General features: G+C 45.8%; 1 protein-coding gene across 2 annotated transcripts in view; it reads left to right on the top strand.

Annotated features, from left to right (window-relative positions):
* The window catches only part of LOC144823928 (choline kinase alpha-like), a 171,507-nt gene that overhangs the window by 64,070 nt on the left and 88,779 nt on the right, over window positions 1-18,658 (top strand). For both annotated transcript variants that reach the window (XR_013608859.1, XM_078682849.1), the window contains exons 7-8: window positions 695-753; window positions 15,092-15,179. Coding sequence is in view for 1 of the 2 variants with exons in the window: in XM_078682849.1 (XP_078538975.1) it covers window positions 695-753; window positions 15,092-15,179 (147 nt within the window). In the remaining variant the exon portion in view is untranslated. The remainder of the gene's footprint in view (window positions 1-694; window positions 754-15,091; window positions 15,180-18,658) is intronic.

Raw genomic sequence — 18,658 nt, 5'->3', positions numbered from 1 at the left:
AGTTTTTAAGCATTATTAATGATGCATCTTCCAGAAAAGATGTAGATTTCTGTCCAGGCTTTTTACTAAAGACAGGTTTAATGTGTGCCGTCTTCCATTTACAACATTTATGGATTGTGAAATGAGTGGTGTATGGAACAATTTCCTTAATGCAGATTCTGGCACAGTTCGAGCTTCATCTTGATAAGTGTCCTTGTTTATGTGCTTGAACCATTTGGCAAGCTTCAATCTTACCTTGTGGGATAAAATAATACACTCTTGGGCCATCAAATATTTTTAAAAGAATAGCTACATCTTTTAGAATCTGTTATCCAGAGTGTTTGCAGGCAATTCATAACCATTTTGGAAGCAGGAAGAGCTAAGACTAAGTTACAAGGTCATGATGAAGACCATATTCTTAACCTTGACCTGGAATCCGTTCGCATATTCTTACAAAGTCACTTGCCTTCATACAAGTAACATCGGACTCTTTGAGGCTTACACATCGTATTGTTTTTTTCAACTTGTATTTTTAAAACCATGCTTATTAGATATTTCACAAAAGATTGTGAAACCGTGGAATTATCCATTATGTGTAGTTCTGTTACTGGTTCAGTACCTTGTTCTAACTTCTTTTTGAAGACGCTTTCAAATGAAATAATGAAATGACTTTCACGCTTTCCTAAAAAATTGCCAATTTCCTCATGTTTTTCAGATCTCTGCTGGCAGCCACCTCATCGCCCGTTGTGTTCTGTCACAATGACTGCCAGGAAGGTAAGCATCTCTAAATTCAATTAGATAGCAGAAAAGGCTACATGACAAAAATGTTTATACTGTGGGGAAAGAAGGTGCAATAGATTCTATTCCAAAGATGAACCAGATAATGCAACTCTATCCTTAATTGTATAATGTTTTAAGTATAGTGTAATTGATTCAAATGACCACAAGTGTTTCCAATAATGGTCTCTTCATTTTTAATTACTATCTCCGCATGTGTGAACAATAATATTGCCAGTGCCAACATCCCTTTAAGTCGATTAGGAAACTTTCTGAGCCAGTTACAAGTACTGTGAGTCTAACAACTTTATTGTGTCTTTGCTTTTCATGTGCTGGCAAGTATCCAAAACACTCCATATATCTAGAATGGAAATGCCATGCTCCGTTTCCATGTGCAAATATTCTTAGTAATTTTTATGTTTACCTAATCAATACTTATCTGACTTGTGGAAATAACCTAATTTATATGTTACTAGCTTACCCGTTGCGCGTTGCTGCGATCTCCGAAGAAAGGAATTTCATGGAAACTCGTTATGATAACATTCAATTTACATTGTGTCATTTTTATTGAAACGTATTCATTTTAATATTGAAAACATTTCAAAGTGTTTTAATTCTTTTTATTTATTAGACTGCTTGTGAATACACGATTTTTTATTTTTCCGTCTTGTGCATACAACAGTATTCGAAAGATTATGAGGGCCCTGGGGGGCCGATATTTTAAAAAAATGTATGCCAGAAACCTTCGCAGGAGTGTACTCGACAACTTTCCAAAGTTTCCTTGCGATCGGATGCATGCTGTTTTAATTCTATTTATTTATTCGAGTGCTTGTTGATACAAGATTTTTTGTTTTTCCGTCTTGTGCATACGTCCCTTCCTAGTAGCTACTCGCACTTCAATGTACGATTGTTTTGCCATCTCAATTTTGGTTGCAAAACACTTGCAGTACTTGAAGTAGGTGGTAAGCCACTGGGGAAAGTGTCCTCAGTGGATCCCTTCCCCTTTGTGAAACGATGCCCAAATATTAAGAGCAGGCAGTGGTCCCACGGAAAAACAAGATGCATTTTATAAAAGAAAAATGGGCTGCAAGCAGTCAGACATGGTGGTCTGCTGACCCCAGCAGCCCACCATCCCTGGGAGCGCTAGCCATTCCCAATGGGGTCACAAATTGCATCTGCCTCATGAATATTAATGAGGCATTCAATTTGCGACCCCATTAGGAATCGCAAACCGCGTGTAAGACATCGCAAATTGTAATGGTAGTACATCTGGCCCTGTGAGCTGTCTTGGAGAGGAATTGACCATGTGGTAGCAGTTGCATCTGGATTTTAGCTGAACTGAGGAATAGTCTCTTGTGTCTGTAAATGACACTAGGGACGGGTGTGTTTTAAAATACATGACAGATTTGCTTCTAAAAAACATGTCACTGAAGGAGTAGTAGAGCTGGGCACACATGTCCGGATAACCTGAAAAGACTTGCTTATGCAGTTAGGCCAGAGTCCATTATTTCCTGCTTTGTGACTATCACAACACTGCTGTATCACACAATGAAAATTAAGTAGGGATTAAAAAAGTAGAGTATGCAGTTACCTTAAGGAGACTGTTCTCTTTGACAAATGAGATGCTTGTTATTCCCCCGCTCAGTGGCTCTCATTTTATCAACCTTTGAACAATGGAAGACTGAGTCGGGCCATTGGACTATGATATACAGACTACTGCAGGAGATGCTTAAGTTTTCTGAGCCCCACTTAATACAATAACGTTAACACATTGAGAAACCAGCACCACAAATGAATGTTGTACTCCTAATTGAAAAATGAATTGTTGGCGGCCTGGTCAGTGTAGTAAACTAATTTGGTTTATTTTTAAGGCCATGAGTGCGAACTATAGGAGTGTTTGTTTTAATGCAGTACCTCCATGAACAGTCTACACATCATGTGATTCTGTTGTGTAATGGATTTGGTTGATATGTAGTTTTTAGCTGTAATAGATGAAGTCTTGCATGCTATTACTCAAGGGTTTTATTAATCGTGCTGCGCGTGCATAGATTGATGCAGATTGCCTAGATTTCTTTAGTTTTATGAGGTGTTTGTTTCAAAGGAGTAAGAGTGCTAGTGAATAGCCCTGTTTAAAAATCCATGCATTTTGGAGCACATTCAGTAGCTGCTTGACCTCAACAGAACCAAGGGCATATATTCTCATATTCCAGTTACATTAAATCCTTGTTGTGGCCATACAAATGTCAGGCTAGATACTGACCCTCTTAAATGTGATCTCCCTAGCAAAGCATAGAATTGAAATTTACATTTTTCTTTTGAACCACAATATTCATATATTTTTAAGAGAAACCTGACATAATGACGCTTAGGCATCAGATTTAGCTGTAGTCAAATGATCTTTTGGACCACGTTCAGTCTGGGTTTCGACCTTTGCATAGCCCCGAAACAGCACTTTAGTCTGTCACCTTCGTCCAACATTCATCTAAGCTCAGTGACAGAGTTGCTTTGATCTTAATAGATCTGCCCGAGCCTTCAAAACCATACCCTTTGATGTTCGGTTTAAATTTCATCAAGCAGGCATCCGTGGAAGCTCACTGTAATGACTTGATTTCTACTTAACTGACAGAAATCAAGGACTACTATTGTCCTTTCATTGAGCTTTGCATCCAGTAAATTAAGGCATTCTACACAGGATGTCATTAAGTCTAACTCTAATATATGTATCACCCCGCTGGCATTTTTGTAGGTTCTTTACGACTTATGTCATGACACTGAGATGGTCGTTTGGCTTGATGACTCTGTACCAATACTAATGAAAGCTTCAAATCATGTTTGTCCATAGTGGCATCATGTATGCCAGTGAATGCGCTCCAGCTCAATTCCATAAAGATAGAAATTCTGGTTTTATATGACCCATCTGATGTGTGGTGTACTACTTGGTTGTCTTCCTGTTTGGTCAAAAACCTTGGATTTTTAATTGGCAATATGCTGTTATTTAAACAATATATACATCTGTATATACATCTGTGACTTATTTGAGTCTCCGCGTGAAAAGCAATCATCTGACTTTTAGGAAAGGATTCAACACCCATACCTTCCCCAAGTAGTGATGTTTTGTGCATTGTTAGGCCCTCAGGCTTGGTCGCACAGAGCTGTGACCCCTCCGGGTAACCGCTCTCAAGTAATTTGTTAATAGAACATTAACATAACAGTAAGGAGCTCCGTCGTTAAACTGCTGCCCTCAGCACCGCTCTGGTCACAGGTAGGTGTTTGAGACCCTCCTCCACCCGCAGGTTCCTGCCTGCACCTCATACCTAGAGGTCCAGTGGGAGAGCCTTGCTCTTCTGTTGGTCCGCTCTGCCAGCCTTGTCTGTCTGCCTTTTGCCTTTTCTGGCCCGTTCTTGCACTTCTGCCTTTTTGTCTTTGTGCTTTTGCATTATTTTGTTCTTTGTACTCTTGCCTTTTTTGTGCTTCGTGCTTTTACCTTTTTTTCTATCTGTGCTCTTTGTGTCTATTTTGTCTCATATTGTGCCCTTTTTTCACTCTCCCCTTGCACTCGAGTTTCCGGGCGTGATGAGAGACAACGCGGATTTGGTGTTTGTCGGAGCGTAAACAGATTTTGGAATGCTGACAGTTGACCAGTGATTATCATCGCAACATCCTATAAGGATTTAGTTTTTACACGCCACGGGACCGTGTGGTCTGGAATTATCGCCACATGAAAGAAATATATCAAAGACCTCATATTCAGCCGTGAACAAGTCGCATGTTCTAATGTTTACAGAAGGCGACGAAACACGTGTTGGCTTGGCTTGAAAATACATCGACCCCGAACTCTGGGATGTCGGATTAAACAAACAAGCATTTGCAATGCAATAGGTCTCGCAGCATTAAAGTTTGAGTTATTGGCATTGTATATGACAATGTGTTGCTTTAAATTTTTAGCAAAGTGTGTATTGGTGTATAAAGATGATTTGCAAGATAGATGTTGCAAAATATTAAGCAATGTTGGCAATAATATTATACTATAATAATATTGTAAGTTACTTTTGTACTTGTATGCATTTTGCGATGGTGTGAGAGCGCAGGTTATGTGATGGTGTGAGAGCGCAGGCTTTGGGACAGTCTGGGATTGCTGGCTCTAGTGATGGTGTGAGAGCGCAGGCTTTGGAGCGGTCTGGGCTTGCTGGCTTTTGTGATGGTGTGAGAGTGCAGGTTTTGTGGGCTTTGGGATTGTGTGTGTGCAGGCGTTTGGTGGCTCTTGTGATGGTGTGAGAGCACAGGTTTTGTGATGGCTTTGGGATGGTGTGAGAGCACACGTTTTGTGATGGTGTGAGAGCACATGTTTTGTGATGGTGTGACAGCACAGGCTTTGGGAAGGTCTGGGATGCTGGCTCTTGTGATAGTGTGAGAGCGCAGGCTTTGGGACAGTCTGGATTTGCTGGCTCTTGTGATGGTGTGAGAGCACAGGTTTTGTGATGGTGTGAGAGTGCAGGCTTTGGGATGGTGTGAGAGCACACGTTTTGTGATGGTGTGAGAGCACATGTTTTGTGATGGTGTGACAACACAGGCTTTGGGGTGGTCTGGGATGCTGGCTCTTGTGATAGTGTGAGAGCGCAGGCTTTGGGACAGTCTGGGGTGCTGCCTCTTGGGATGGTGTAAAAGCAATGTCTTTGGGACAGCCCGGGATTGCTGGGCCTTGTGATGGTGTAGGTTCCCTGACAGCATGTATGCTTTAGGAGCTTTGGCTTGGAGGGTGGTACAGGAGTGTTTACTTCTGGCCTGGTATATAAACTCTGGTCTTGAAGATTACATGGGGCTTATTTTATGGGGTGGCAAGGCTGTTAGTGGATAGGAACTACAATCCTTGGCTTTGAGTGTTGTGAAAAGCACGGTGGATGTTATAAGAGGAGTGTAGTGTGAGTCACAGGAGGGCTGAGCCAGCACTGTGTAATCCCCAGTGAGGGCTGGTGTGGAAGCCTATGACGGGCAGAGCGAGGGGACCCAGCCTCCGCTGCACACAAGCCGGCTTTTGCTCTCGCTGCACTCCGTGCACTCTCGCCGCTGCCAGCACTCTCGGGCAGTCTTCACCGCAGTAAAGGAGTGCATCACCAGAGCAGCACAACACCTGGAACTGGCCGCGCAAGGAGCAGTAAAAAAGCATTTAGAGGATTTATAAATTGAAACCAGGATCTGGACAAGTTGCATAGCAAACATCTGTCTTGGATACACGTTCAATGAGACTAGTATCTCTAATCTTTGAAGTAGAGCACGGCTCTGCCCCGGGCGCACCAGGATCCTGTGCAGAGGGGGCTGGTGCCTGCACCTGACGCCGGCAGTAGGAGGGCTCTGGCTGTGGTGGGAGGAATGCCCATGCCCCCTGGAGCCTGGCACTGCAAGTGACCTCAGCGCTGCCTGTGAAGGAGAGGGATTCCCACACTCCTGGCCTCTGCCTGTGGGACAGGACTCCTCACCCTGCGGCGGAGAGTGGCTGGCTCTGCCTGTGGGAGCAGGACTTTGCTTTCTCCAGATCCTGCTTTTAGGAAAAGTGAATCCTGGGCATTGCTTTGTGGAAGGAAGCAGTGCCTTGAAGCCGGTCGGTGTATCGGTAAATGCCCACCGAGTCCTAACAGCCCCCGCCTCCCCTGCGGCTGGAAGACCTCCACTTCGATGTCTGTGACCCTCCAGTACCCACGGCGGAGGCAGCGGGGCCTCTGCCTCCGGGCCCGCTGCCTCAAGAGGCTGGAGAGCGCCGAGCCCGTCGCCAAGTGCCCCCGGCTCGCCGAGTGCCCCTCGTCGGACAGCAGCGGCTACCTGGGCTCGTCCCCGCCCAGCCCCCCGTGCCCACTGGGCACCGAGCTGAGCTGCCACCAGGGGCCCACCCACATCGCCAACTACCTGCTGCTGCAGCCGGACGGGCGGGAGAGCGTCTGCCGGGCGGTGGAGCTGCACACGGGCGAGGAGCTGCAGTGCAAGGTGAGAGAGAGCAAGCATAGACTGCGCGACTCAAGCATAACTCGTAATCTGTGCGTAAAGCGCCCAGACGCCCGCGCAAGATCTCGGCGCTATAGATACATGTCCGGCGAGAAGGGGCGGGACTGCGACAGCCGTTTCCGACGCGCGCCTTCGGATTGGGCCGTGCGACGTCACGTGAGCTGTCTACGGTAGAAGCTCACGCGTGCGACCCGATCCGAAGGCGCGGGTCGGATTCCGACGCCGCAATAGGGAATGCTGGGCGCGCGGCCAGCTCTTGTCTCCCCTCTGCGCGTTTTTCTGCTGAGACGCCGACTATAGTTCTCTGGCGAGAACGCGCTTCGCGCGTTACTAGCCGAGACCTAAAAAGAAGAGAAAAGAATAAGACTCATCGCTTTTTGTTGCATCTATTTTGTCTGAATTAGACTGTATTAACTTTACGTTGTGCTAGGGTACATGAATTGTACTTTGTTCTGTTGGTTTCCAATCAGAGGTTTTGGGAGGCAGGTGGTTCTCCTCTACCCTATAGCACCGTTAACAAATAGTATCAGAATATAGGAATAACGATTAGTGTACTGCCCTTCAGCGCCTAGCAACCTATCAAATATACCACCCATTTCTGCCAGAATTCATAACAGTAAGGAGCTCCGTCGTAGGGTACATGAATTGTACTTTGTTCTGTTGGTTTCCAATCAGAGGTTTTGGGAGGCAGGTGGTTCTCCTCTACCCTATAGCACTGTTAACAAATAGTATCAGAATATAGGAATAACGATTAGTGTACTGCCCTTCAGCGCCTAGCAACCTATCAAATATACCACCCATTTCTGCCAGAATTCATAACAGTAAGGAGCTCCGTCGTTACACTGCTGCCCCCAGCACCGCTCTGGTCACAGGTAGGTTTTTGAGGCCCTCCTCCACCCACAGGCTCCTGCCTGCACCTCATACCTGGAGGTCCAGTGGGAGAGCCTTGCTCTTCTGTTGGTCCGCTCTGTCAGCCTTGTCTGTCTGCCTTTTGCCTTTTGTGGCCCGTTCGTGCACTTCTGCCTTTTTGTCTTTGTGCTTTTGCATTTTTTTGTTCTTTGTACTCTTGCCTTTTTTGTGCTGTGTGCTTTTACCTTTTTTTCTATCTGTGCTCTTTGTGTCTATTTTGTCTCATATTGTGCCCTTTTTTCACTCTCCCCTTGCCTTGTTTCCCACCGCTGCTGCTTCTACTGGTTCCCGCCTCCCAGATGTGCTCCCTCCCATTTCCCAACTTAATGGCGGCTGCTGGCATGCCAAAGTCAAGCCCATCTGCACCTGACCAGCGCCAGGGACTTTTGTTATCCAGCTTCCCACCGCTACGACTCAGCTGCACTCCACGCACTCAACCCTGAAGGAACAGCTGTTGATGCCGAACACCACCCACGGCCAGTTCTCTTGCCGACACTGCAGCCTCCCCTTCACCCACCTACGGACCCCCACGACCACCACCCACCGGATGCCTGCGCACCCAAACCCCTGAGCTGCATCCTCAACGTACACTCCCTGCACCAACACGCAGTAGAAATCTGGGTCCTCCTCGACACCACCTCGCCAGACGTCTCCTTACTCACAGAAATATGGACCAATGCCACCTCTGCCCGACATTGCTACTGCCATCCCTGATGGATACAACATCCAGATGAAGGACCGCCTCAACCACCTGGGAGGAGGACTATCCATCGTATACAAGAACTCCCTCAGACTCACTACCTCCAACACGAACGACTCCTCGTCCTCCACGGAACACCTCCATTTCCAGATCAACCTCAGAACGATCCTTCGTGGTACCCTGGCCTAATTACCTCCCGGACCACGAACTGCGTTCGCCGCAACTATCAGTAACCTCATTGCGCTGCACTCCATTGCCTACATGGACTACGTAACGCTCGGAGACCTGAATTTCCACTTCGACAACCTCAGCGACCCCCCCCAATCGCCCTAGGGGGGCAACCTCGTCAACATCGGACTGAAGCAGCTCATCACCGCCCCTGCCCATAAGGCAGGACACACCCTCGACCCCACCTTCGCAGATAGAAACAACATCCTCTTCAGCCACACTACACAACCCCTCTGGACGGACCACCACTGTGTACACTTCCCCTTCTCAAAACCCACTGCACACAAAACTACACCACGCTCCCAGCACAGGAACTGGAGCAAGGTCACCAAAGAGCAACTCAAGTCCACCCTCAACCACACCCCTCCCACCGCGACCGATGTCAACTTTGCAGCCAACGAACTCCACAGATGGATCACCGATTGCGCAGACAAGCTTCCCCCCTCCGGAACTCTGACAGTCAGCGCCCCACGAATGCCACCTGGTTCATCACTGACCTCCTGAGAATCCAGACACATCTACAGACATCTCGAAAGTATGGAGAAACCGCAAAACCCCGGAAGCACGAACCAGCTACAAGAACTCCATATCGGAACACCACCAACTCATCAGAGTCAAGATCCTCGCCACCTCCTGCAACTCAAAGCATCATACAGAAATTTACCAAACCCCCAGCGAAGCCGCAGACGTCACGCCCTCCCAGTACCTCTGCAACAAACTCTGCTCCTACTTCCGTTTCAAAATCATGTCCCTCTACGGCAACTTCATTGAGCAGATAGTTGACACCGTAGCCACACCTACCTCCAGCAACGCCAGCCAGCCTACCATCTCTGCCTGGAGTACAGAAGACACAGCAACGACCATGAAGAACATTCACTCAAGAGCCCCCGCGGACCTCTTCCCGCTACACATCTTTCACAGAGCCACCGCCGCAGCCATGGCGCCTGAACTACGACACTATCAACTTCACCTTCGAAACCGGCACATTCCCGACTGGAAATGCGCTGAAGTCCAGCCCCTCCTCAAGAAGCCCTCCGCAGACCTGACAGACCTCAAATTACAGACCCATCTCTCCTCCCCTTTGCAGCCAAAGTCACTGAGAAGATCGTCAACATCCAGCTCAAAAACTTCATCAAAACTAACTCCATCCTCAACTCCTCCCAATCCGGATTCCGCAGCAACCACAACACCGAGACAGCCCTCCTAGCCGCCACAGACTGCATCCGCACTCTTCTCGACCAGAGCCACACGGCGACTCTCATCCTACTAGATCTCTCTGCAGCCTTCGACACCGTCTCCCATCGCACACTCACTGCCAGACTCCACGAAGCTGGCATACAGGGAACCACCTCGAATGGATCTGCTCTTTCCTCACCTGCCGAACCCAAAGAATCAAACTCCCACACTTCCTCTCTGAACTCACAGAGATCAGCTGCGGAGCACCCCAAGGATCATTGCTCAGCCCCATGCTCTTCAACATCTACATGGCCCCCTCGCCACCATCGTCGGATAACATGGACTCGGCATAGTAAGCTACGCCAACGACACCCAGCTCATCCTCTCCCTTACAAAGAAACACAACACCACCAGACTCCTCTTCCAGGAAGGAATGAAAGGCGTTGCTTCATGGATGAGCAGCAGCTGCCTGAAGCTCCACTTGGAATAGACAGAATTCCACATGGGACAACACCTCGTGGCCCAATGCCCTCTGCAACCCCCCACACCCACGGACCACGCCTGCAACCTCTGCATCATACTCTACTCCTCCCTCACCATGACCCGACTGGTCAACTCCGTCTCCTCTGCTTGCTTCAACAACCTCTACGTTCTCCTCAAGACCAACAAATGGACCGCCCACCGAATCCAGAAAGACTGTCCCCCAGGTACTCATAACCAGCAGATTGAACTACGGAAACACGCTCTAAGCCAGAATCCATAAATCCCTGCCCTGAAAGCTCCAGACCATCCAGAACACCGCTGCCAGACTTGTCCTCGGCATCCCGTGACAAGAACACATCACCCAGCACCTACGAGACCTCCACTGGCTCCCTGTCAATAAGAGTGACCTTCAAGCTACTCACTCACACCTATAAATCCCTCTACAACACCGGACCCCAATTCCTCAATGGAAAAGTCCCCTTCTGCCCACCCAAGAGAAGCCTCAGCTCTGCTGACCTCGCCCGTGCCGAAACCCCCCCGCATTCGCAGAGTCAGAACGGGAGGAAGAGCCTACTCCTACATCCCTTCAAAGACCTAGAACGAACTTCCGCTCAGCAGCAGACATTCACCCACTCTGCAAGCCTTCAGGAAGAGCCTCAAGACCCTGGCTCTTTGTGTAAGACGGAGCTGCTCAATGACTGCTCCCCTGCCCCCATCCCCCAGCACCTTGAGACCCTCACGGGTGATTAGCACGCTTCGCAAACACCTGATTGATTGATTGAATGTGTGCATTCAGAGGAGTGCACTGGAGGGATGTCTGATCGGGAACTTTTCAAATCCATCTAATTAAGGCTCCCAGTTCTCGAAACACCCCTGACCCTAGCCCAATGGGAATTTTATTGTGGGCAGTTAACCAAACGCTCACCAAATTAGAAGTCGCGGCTGGTTCATTTAAAATATTTACATAGATTTTATAGGACACCGGTGAGCCTCCATCATATGGGTATACGTGAAAACGATAGCTGTTGGCGCTGTGGGTACACCCCAGCTGTATTTTTACATGTCGCGTGGGATTGTCCCAAAATAGCCGAGTTCTGGCTACTAGTCTTTGACTCCATAACTTGCATCCTGGATGCATCACTGTCCCCATCCCCCATTCTTGGTCTCTTGGGATACATCAAATACACACCGCCCAAGCTGCGCAAGCTTCATGCACTCCTCTTACTGTTTACAAAAAGACAAGTTGCAATCCACTGTGGCAGGAGACGGTGCCCTCCATTAAAGAGTGGATTAGGGAGGTCACCTATGGGCACACATACTTGAGTACATTTTGGGAATTGATGCCGCCTTCTTTCAGGCCCCGTGACATATGGGAACCATTTCTAACATGGCTCCAAAAGCAGCAGACATCGAATGTTACACCAGCCATTGGATACACTCAGAATGCGACACTGCCATAATGCAACTTAACCCTACTGTTGCCTCTAGTCTCTATCTATGTGTTGAAGCACCTTCGAAATGTGGTCGGGAGAGTAATGTACAAGTAGTTAAGCCCTTTCTGAGGTACTGAGAAATGTCCTATTAATCTGTTGCTATGATTTGCTGCTCTCTGTGATTGTCTAGTAAATGATGTACATTAATCCTACTGATGGAGGTGGGCTGACGAAGTATGCACCACTGAGAAGAACTGTTCATTATTAAGACTGTGCTTTATAAGCCCTTTAATGATTGATATTCTGCTGGCTTGTTGTACGTTGTTTGTTTAGAAAAACGTCAAACACATTTTTTTTTAAAAAGGCTCCCAGTTCTGTTTTTACAGATTATTTTACAAATAAATACAGTCAGTAAACAATGAGTTTCCAGTCTGTATTTATTTTTAAAAGTTGAAATATACATAAAATCGTGCTTGTGTTTCTCTTCATGTTATCCTTCATGAATTCTAGGTCAACAGCAGATAGGCATCATGGAGAGTTAAAAAAAATTACATTTCCTTAAATACAGGCAGGTTAATAAATATTTGTATACAATGCTAATATTTACCTGCGGATGTAGTGTGTTGTTATACTTGGCTGCTTAATTAGCTAAAACGAGACGGGTATCAAAGTGTGCACGCTTAGGAGTTAAATATTAAAAGATACACTTTTCGTCTCCATTTAGTCTCGAAAAATAAAAATAAAAATGAAGAAATACCAATAAGATGGCCCAAAAATAAATATTGATAAATACAGACGGAAATGTTAAAAATAAATATAAAAACCGGGAGCCCTACATATAGTCCTTTCAGACAGTTTGGCTGTAAAGAACACGTTATCCAAGAACTTCAGAAAATAGTTTATGGCCTACGTTGTGGTTGGCATACTCACGCATAGTTTCCAGCCATACTCCTCTTTTTCCTTTGCAAATTGTACAAAATCTCTGGCTGCCTCTCCCTATGAACAAATATGTAGACGTTAAAGCACTAGTTCCATCACAAAGTGCACCTCTCAATGTTTCTGGTATGATTCAAGAAGTACCATGGTGGAGGCAAGATAAGAGTCTGCAGGATACCAGGAATAATATTCCATAAAATAAGTCTTGTAGACAAAACAAGATGTGCAAGACTCCTATAGTTAGGCTGGTTGATCGCTTCAAATACTTGTTGGTGGGAACTTCATGTGTGAGAAACCTATTAGGGACTTGTTTTTCTAATTTGTTTTGGAATATAAACAATAGTTTTAGACTTTGCAAATCTGAGTAGGTCAACCTTCCATTTACATGACACCAAGCAAGTAAAGAATTTGCTTCTACTGTGGATTGCCCAGATCTGTGTTTAATCCTGCACAATTCTGATGTTTTGCACACTGCATTTTTGGTAGGCATTCAAGTGGTTTACATACCAACAGTAAAAAAGTATAGCATCTGGTGAAACTGATATCCATATAAGAAATATAATTAAAAAGGAAACACATGTAAATTAAAGAGATTAGAAAAGGTGCCTTCCACTATTGCCTCAGAGAAACTCGATTGTTTACCTTTTCTGATAGTGAGGATCCTCCCAAACTCCTGATCGTGGCTGCTCTTGCAGCTTTTTCTAGATGTTCCAATCTGCATTTCATTTTGTCAGTTGTAGAGATTGTGCAACAGCTTCAGGAGAATCCCAAATAAAAGGGGACTATACCCATTGTACTCAATGCTCTTTTGATCAGCCTAGGAGCATATTCATAGGAATCGTTATTATACAACCAGCCGTAGCATGTTTGGGGAAAGGTTCCACTCAGAAGTTTAAGAAAAACAGCCAGTAGAAATAGGCACCTGAAAACTATCAAGTCCAGCCAAGAGCTGTACATTAGCAGCGCATGGAGGTGGGTGCTTTAGGCTTGGTGAATGTAACTTGTTAACTTTACTTGTGGAAAGAACATGAAAGTTACTAGAGAAGGACATGATGTCTAAGAATATGTAGACTCTCTGCTTTAGCCCAGACTTTAATAGGAAGGATGTCCTTGACCTCTCTGCTCTTATCCTTTAAGCCCATAGCCCTCTCTGCCCTTTACCTGCATGCCCAGGGAGCAGAGGAGAGATTTAAGAGTTTAGGATAGAGGTAGACCAGTGTCAAGTGTCACTTGACTGACAACTTTAACTTGTGGCGGCTAGAGAAAGGAGATCACGGACAGAAGGTGTGGGGAAGAGTAACTGACCCACTAAGGTGCAGTTGAAGCAAATGCTGCTTGTTTAGTCCTGCGATATCAGCCTCCATGTTGGGCTAATTATTCAAAGGGAAATATTCCTTACAATCTGGCAGCACTTTGAATAAATGAAATGAGGAGAGAAAAAAAAACTTAGCCAAGCCAGTGTTCACAAGTTGCAGTCAGTTTTAGCTATGTAGGTTGGACTGTTTCCTAATCGTTTTACCTCCAGTGACTTGTGCAAACACCACATTTACTATGCCTTGCTGATGACGCAGATATTTGATTGCAATTGTAGTTTTCACCCCCATTTGACTTCCCTCGCAGGTCTCACTTCACACACCTGACACCAGCCAGAAATGGCTATTCTATTCTGTACCTAGCTTGTTAACCAGTTGAGCAGGTGGCATGACAACCACTTTATTGTCTGTGTAGTACACATACTTCCTCAGTCTCGGTTATTCATCATCACAAGCACAGCAAAATATTGTGGATCTACTAGTCGCTGGGTCTTCTCTCTTTGGATCTAATCCTGATAAATAGGTAAACCGTACCCAGTGTCTTTATGATCTCTATTGCAATTGACCGCTTGAAGAACCAGATAAGTATTCTAGCACCTAAAACCCTCTTGAATTGGAGGCAATCTGCAAGACATCTGGTAGGACTATCTCATGGCATGGCAGAGGGTAACAAATGACAGATGAGTGGTAGATAGTTTGCAGAGTGAGTAACAGATGGGTGCTAGATAGCATGCATAAAGGGCACACAATTCAGTGTTTGGCTCCTCTCTCCATATATCACTGGAGTGGGCTGAGCCCATCAATTTGGACTACTTGATACAGGAATTTGGAATCTTATTCAAAGCTGTTCCCAAAAAAGAAACCAAGAGGTTCACTCCTGCGTTTTCGTTTCAAGGAAAACCTACATGAGATGCACTGTGTTGCCGTTTAGGATTTTTAAAAGGGGAGCTTTCTACTTTGCAAGAAATTTTTGGTGATGTCTGTAACCACAGATTCCAAATATGTTAAGGACATCGAGGACTTGAGAGTCCCAAACTCTCAACAGGAAAGTAATGTTTCCTTTTCTGAAATGTATCAGACACCTTAACATCCTCAAACAAGCATGTTGGTTTTATGTTTAACCCTCCTTTGTAACTTTTATTTATCCTGCTTACTTCTTTCAGGTAACATTTTACTCCTTGATGGTCGGGAAAATTCACCAAAACAAAAACTGATGTTGATTGACTTTGAATATAGCAGCTACAATTATAGGTATGATTTTTTTATTAACATCTACTGTTGCAATATATTTAGTAGATGACTGTTTACAAAAAAGCAACATTGTTCATGTCACTAATAATGTGGTTTACTGTGTATTATCCTTAGCCAAGCCTTTCATGTTTGGGCCTGATAACTTGGAAAGTAGGAGCCATCCCAGCCCAAATTCGATCGTTGGATAGGCATTGCAGCATATTGATATTTTGTTGCTCTCTCCATAGGTCACTGATTTATATTGTATGCTATCCGATATTTGCAAAGCACTTGTTCACCCGAGATTATCGTGGCACTAACCTTGAGAGAGGGATTCATATACTAGGGCGTGAGGCTCACCTTAAGAGTTGCAAATCAAATGCCTTCTTATGAAGAGCCAGGTCTTTTTTTTTTTTAAAGCAGTCCTGAAGGTTTTTATTTTAGTACGAGATCGAATGTTCAGTGTGAAAGAGTTCCATTCAGTCTGGGCTTCCACTGATAACCCACGACCTCCAACTCTTGAATGCAAATCTCGTCATCACGTGGGAGAGGTGTGGCGCCGCGGCCAGGGCGACTGACGCTGGAATCTGGAGATCAGGGTTCGATCCCCGGCTCCGGCGGCAGGTTAGCCCAGCACCATGTGACTCTGGGCAATAGCTTGCTTAATCTTCCCGACGGCCCCCAGCGCCTAGAGACCCTTACGGGTGAATGTGCGCTTTACAAATGTGGATTATTATTATATCACCAGGAGATTAGCTGTAGACGAGTGGAGTTCCCTCTTCGAAGCATATCTCACCACTCGATTGGTCAAGAAATTTAAGAACCATCCCATGCAAAGCCTTAAACTAAGCAGCTAATTTGAAATTAAATACACTGCTTCACTAGTAACCAGTGAAGTAGTTTCAAAAGAGGTGTGTGATCTGTGAGGGATCTTGAATAGCCGCCATTGCTGCTGCATTCTGAAGCAGTTGTAATCTTGCAATATCACAGTTTGGGAGGCCAAGGTAAATGCTATTTGCATAATCCAATCCTCAAACTGATGACAGTTGCCATAATAGTCCTCATCACAGAAAGAAAAATGCAGTTTCTTGATCAGAATAAAGTGACCCAGACAAAAAGGGATTCGCTTTCAGATATCTGACCCTCTGAACTCTGGAAAGTCTTCCACTTCATTTTCACCAGATTCCACCTGACTTTTGAAAGCGATTGAAAACGTAGCTATTTTAATAGCTTCTGCTCTCCGCAACCAAATAATGAAGACTTTTTCCTAGCTCTCAGGCGCCTCATCTCCGGCATCCATGCACCGTACAAATCAAAAACACAAACTGATCACTATTTATTGAGGCCTTTGTTGATATCATTTGGGCAAAACCATGTTCAGGACCATTGATTAGTCATCCAGTTGCTCACCTCTTTGGCCAGCGGCACAATATACAGCTTTTCCTATGCAAGATCTTAGGCCAGAGCTTGGCAGTGCAGGTGTCTACCAGTAAGGTAAATCCAAACGCCTTCCACGACCAACCCACCTGATCATTAGTCAAAGCAACCTTTGGCAATCGTAGGCTGGCTCTGAGATCAGTGAATGCCAACTTCCTTCTAGGCCACTACAACCATGTGATTTTGGAACACAGTGGCACACGTTTTACAAGTAGTTCCGGATTACCTTCAGGCATCCTTCACTCGCGCTATCCGGGATGGCCGTGATGCAGTGAAATTTGTAATCCTTTTTTGCTTGAACACAACTAACTGTTTTGGTCTTGAGACTGGTACCAGTGTAAAGCCACCCCTGGATGAGGTTTATGGGCTGCTACTCCGGGGATGTACAAGCATCCCTAATGCCATTTGATCTTGCCTTTTTGGCGACAAGGCAGATTCAGCCATACAATGTTTTAAAGAGTGCAGGGCCAATCACATTTGTCTCTCTCAGCCTCCATTAGCACATTTCACCACATATGTGGCTATGGTAGGGGTTTCAGTTTCACCTCTGCCAGGCTCCTGCCAATGCAGAAGGCCTTTCACCCGTTTTGTGGCTGAGGTCTCAGCACAGAGACAACCTCCAGGGCACCAACAACAATGTGCAGCTCAGTCACCCGCGCTTCTAGCATCCGCAGCCGCAACACTACATTAGTTGTCCTTGCTATGTGTCCTCCAAACTGTACATTGGAGCTGCACTGTTTTCAGTTTCTTTCTACCGCCGCACATTCCACCACCAACAGAGTTGCTGGTGGACGTCAACCTGTCCTTCTTGCAATAGCAGGTTAGGCCCTTTTGGCCAAAGGGGCCATAGAGAGGGTTTCGGTCTCAGCAGTAGGTACTGGTGTTACTCCTGCTACTTCCTTGTGAGCAAGGGCAGAGTCCTTGGTCCTATTTTAGAACTTTGCCCTTTCAAAGCCTTCTGAGGAAGGACAAATTAAGTATGCTCACACTAGCACAGATCCGGTCTGCTGTAGACCTCCGAGATTGGATGGTGGCATTGGACCTGCAGGAAGTGCCATTTCTATGTCTTCGTCACAGTTGCTACATGAAGTTCATCGTGGGCAAGGAGCATTTTCAGTTTGCATTCCCCTTTGGCTTAACGTGCTCCTCTGTTGTTCACAAAAGTGTTGGAAGAGGTCCCAGTGCACCTTCAGAGGCTTCCTCATCGCGACGACTGACTGCTAAAGGCAGGCTTGCCCCAGGCTGTCATCAACCACCTCTCCACATGATTGGTAACCTAACCTTTTTGGAGTTCATTATCAATACGCCAAAGTCACATGTGACTCTTTGCAGATGCTCAAGTTGATCAGAACTGTTCTGGATACAGCACAGTTTCATGCCTTTCCCCCGGAATAGAGGCTAAGATCCCAATGTTTTAACTTCTGTCCTGGATCTGTGTGGATGACTCCGAATTTGCTGGGTTTGTTGAAATACACCCCCCCCCCCTCCCAACCTGCCAATTTGTTGAAATATTCCAGATCACACCGAACTGCATTGGGTTCCCAATCCACTTTTAGATTCTCTGGGTCAAAGAAAGCCAAGGCAGTGTAAAAATGGCTGGTCTTTCGAAGGATTGTTCTCTGTATAACATTCTGATACACACTGGATAAGAAACAGTGCTCAAAAGGCTTACAGTTCAATCAGTTACAGGCTTTTTAAACCAGAGGCAAAGTTGCTGCCACTGTTAGCATGTGGAGTCCCTGTCTGAGACAATGATCAGGTTGCTACGTGTGCTGTGGTTTATATAGTCAAGAAGCCCTACTGTCTTGACAGAACAGTCTAGAAAGCCATTTTGCCAGCAGGGTCCTGAAGGACTTTTGGTCAGAGCCAGTTCACAGACCCACTGGCTTGGGAGGTACAGATAATGCTCTGCAGTAGGACCGGAAAGTCACAGTGAGCACCGCAATGTCTGCACTTTTGCATTTTGGAATTACTAAGAAGCTCTCTGAGACTCAGACTCTGCTTGGAGTAGAGCTCAGGACACCTGCATGACTTTCTTCTGCTTCCTTTCCTGCCCCTAGTTC

The sequence above is a fragment of the Lissotriton helveticus genome, chromosome 3_1, assembly GCF_964261635.1.
Source record: "Lissotriton helveticus chromosome 3_1, aLisHel1.1, whole genome shotgun sequence".
In the NCBI taxonomy this organism is placed as follows: Eukaryota; Metazoa; Chordata; class Amphibia; order Caudata; family Salamandridae; genus Lissotriton; species Lissotriton helveticus.
Note: the sequence above shows the minus strand (reverse complement) of the source record. Positions and strands in the feature narration are given on the sequence as shown.